Source organism: Protobothrops mucrosquamatus, unplaced genomic scaffold, assembly GCF_001527695.2.
Source record: "Protobothrops mucrosquamatus isolate PMUCROS unplaced genomic scaffold, P.Mucros_1.0 scaffold2853, whole genome shotgun sequence".
In the NCBI taxonomy this organism is placed as follows: Eukaryota; Metazoa; Chordata; class Lepidosauria; order Squamata; family Viperidae; genus Protobothrops; species Protobothrops mucrosquamatus.
In genome coordinates this window covers 1-1,354 of record NW_015388883.1, presented here as the reverse complement: position 1 = coordinate 1,354, position 1,354 = coordinate 1, and the positions used below count along the sequence as shown (strand labels likewise).

Here is a 1,354-nt window from a genome sequence, read left to right as displayed (position 1 = left end):
CTTGAGGGCGCGGCGGAAGGAGGGGAGATCCGGAATCACCCGGATCTCTGGGGGCAGCTCGTTCCAGAGGGTGGGTGCTCCGACAGAGAAGGCTCTCCCCCTGGGGGTCGCCAGCCGACACTGTCTGGTTGACGGCACCCTGAGGAGGGCCTCTCTGTGGGAGCGTATCGGCCGGTGGGAGGTAATCTGTGGCAGAAGGTGGTCTCGGAGGTAACCAGGTCCAATGCCATGGTGCGCTTTAAAGATGATAATCAACACCTTGAAGCGCACTCGGAAGGCCACAGGCATTCCTTGATTAGGGTGCCGGTGAGCATCCTAAACCAAGCTAAATCCCAAAATATTAGGGAATTTCTGAACGCTTGGCATTCAGACAAATCAGCCAACAAGAGATATATTTATTAACCGCATTTATGCACCACTCAAAAGAGACAATAAAAAAATTAAGAAGGAAACAAAAAGACCAGAATACATCCTCTCCAGCAGCCAACACACAACAGATAAGCAGGGATTAACACCAGACAAACTATCAAGCAGAGAGCAATACCCTAATCAACAAACTATCTAGGAGAAAATCATACACAATTCACTTAAGAACTGTAGCAAGAAAGGTCATAAAATGGGGGAAAACTCACTTAGCAACTGTCTCACTTAGCAACAGAAATTTTGGGCTCAACTGTGGTCATAAAGTTGAGAACTACCTGCACTGGCTTTTAAAACATATTACCCAATACTGTATACTGTAGGTTTTTAAAGTTGATATAAAATGATAGCACATACACGTGGCCAAGTTCATGTGCAATTGTAAAAGCAGTACTTAGTCCACTGTCTTCACTAATTGAACAACTTCGGTATGGATCACAGACTGTACCCAATTCGGCCAAACCTGGCAAATAAAAAAAATAAAAATAAAAAAAGAACCTGTTATAAAGACACACAACATGCTGTTAAAAATATTATCATCTTAAAGAGTAAAAAAAGGAGATTAAGCTTACCTAAAGTATCACATTTGTCATGAGCTCTACAAATATCCTGCCTGAAAGCAAAACACACTTTTAATGCCTTTAATCTCCATGCAAGTCATCATTTGCAATACAATAAACCTATTCTTCCTGCCAAATGTTAATATTTTTTCAATTTTTTTCATACAGATTTGGCAATGGTAGGCTCAAAAGCAAGAATGAACTCTAGTTTTTTAAAGTGTTAGAGTAACAAATGTAAAGTACATATAGAATAATCATATATATATATATATATATATATATATATATATATATATATATATATATATATATATATATATATATATATATATATATATATATATATATATATATATATATATATATATATATAT

The 1,354-nt window shown here is 37.4% G+C and overlaps 1 protein-coding gene across 1 annotated transcript in view; it reads right to left on the bottom strand.

Annotated features, from left to right (window-relative positions):
- ADAMTS9 (ADAM metallopeptidase with thrombospondin type 1 motif 9) overlaps window positions 1-1,033 on the bottom strand; it is a gene marked incomplete at its 5' end in the record, with an annotated part of 59,217 nt that extends 58,184 nt beyond the window's left edge. The window contains 2 exons of the mRNA XM_015825871.1: window positions 778-883; window positions 993-1,033. Of these exons, the coding sequence (XP_015681357.1) occupies window positions 778-883; window positions 993-1,033 (147 nt within the window). The remainder of the gene's footprint in view (window positions 1-777; window positions 884-992) is intronic.
- Window positions 1,034-1,354: the final 321 nt, after the last annotated feature.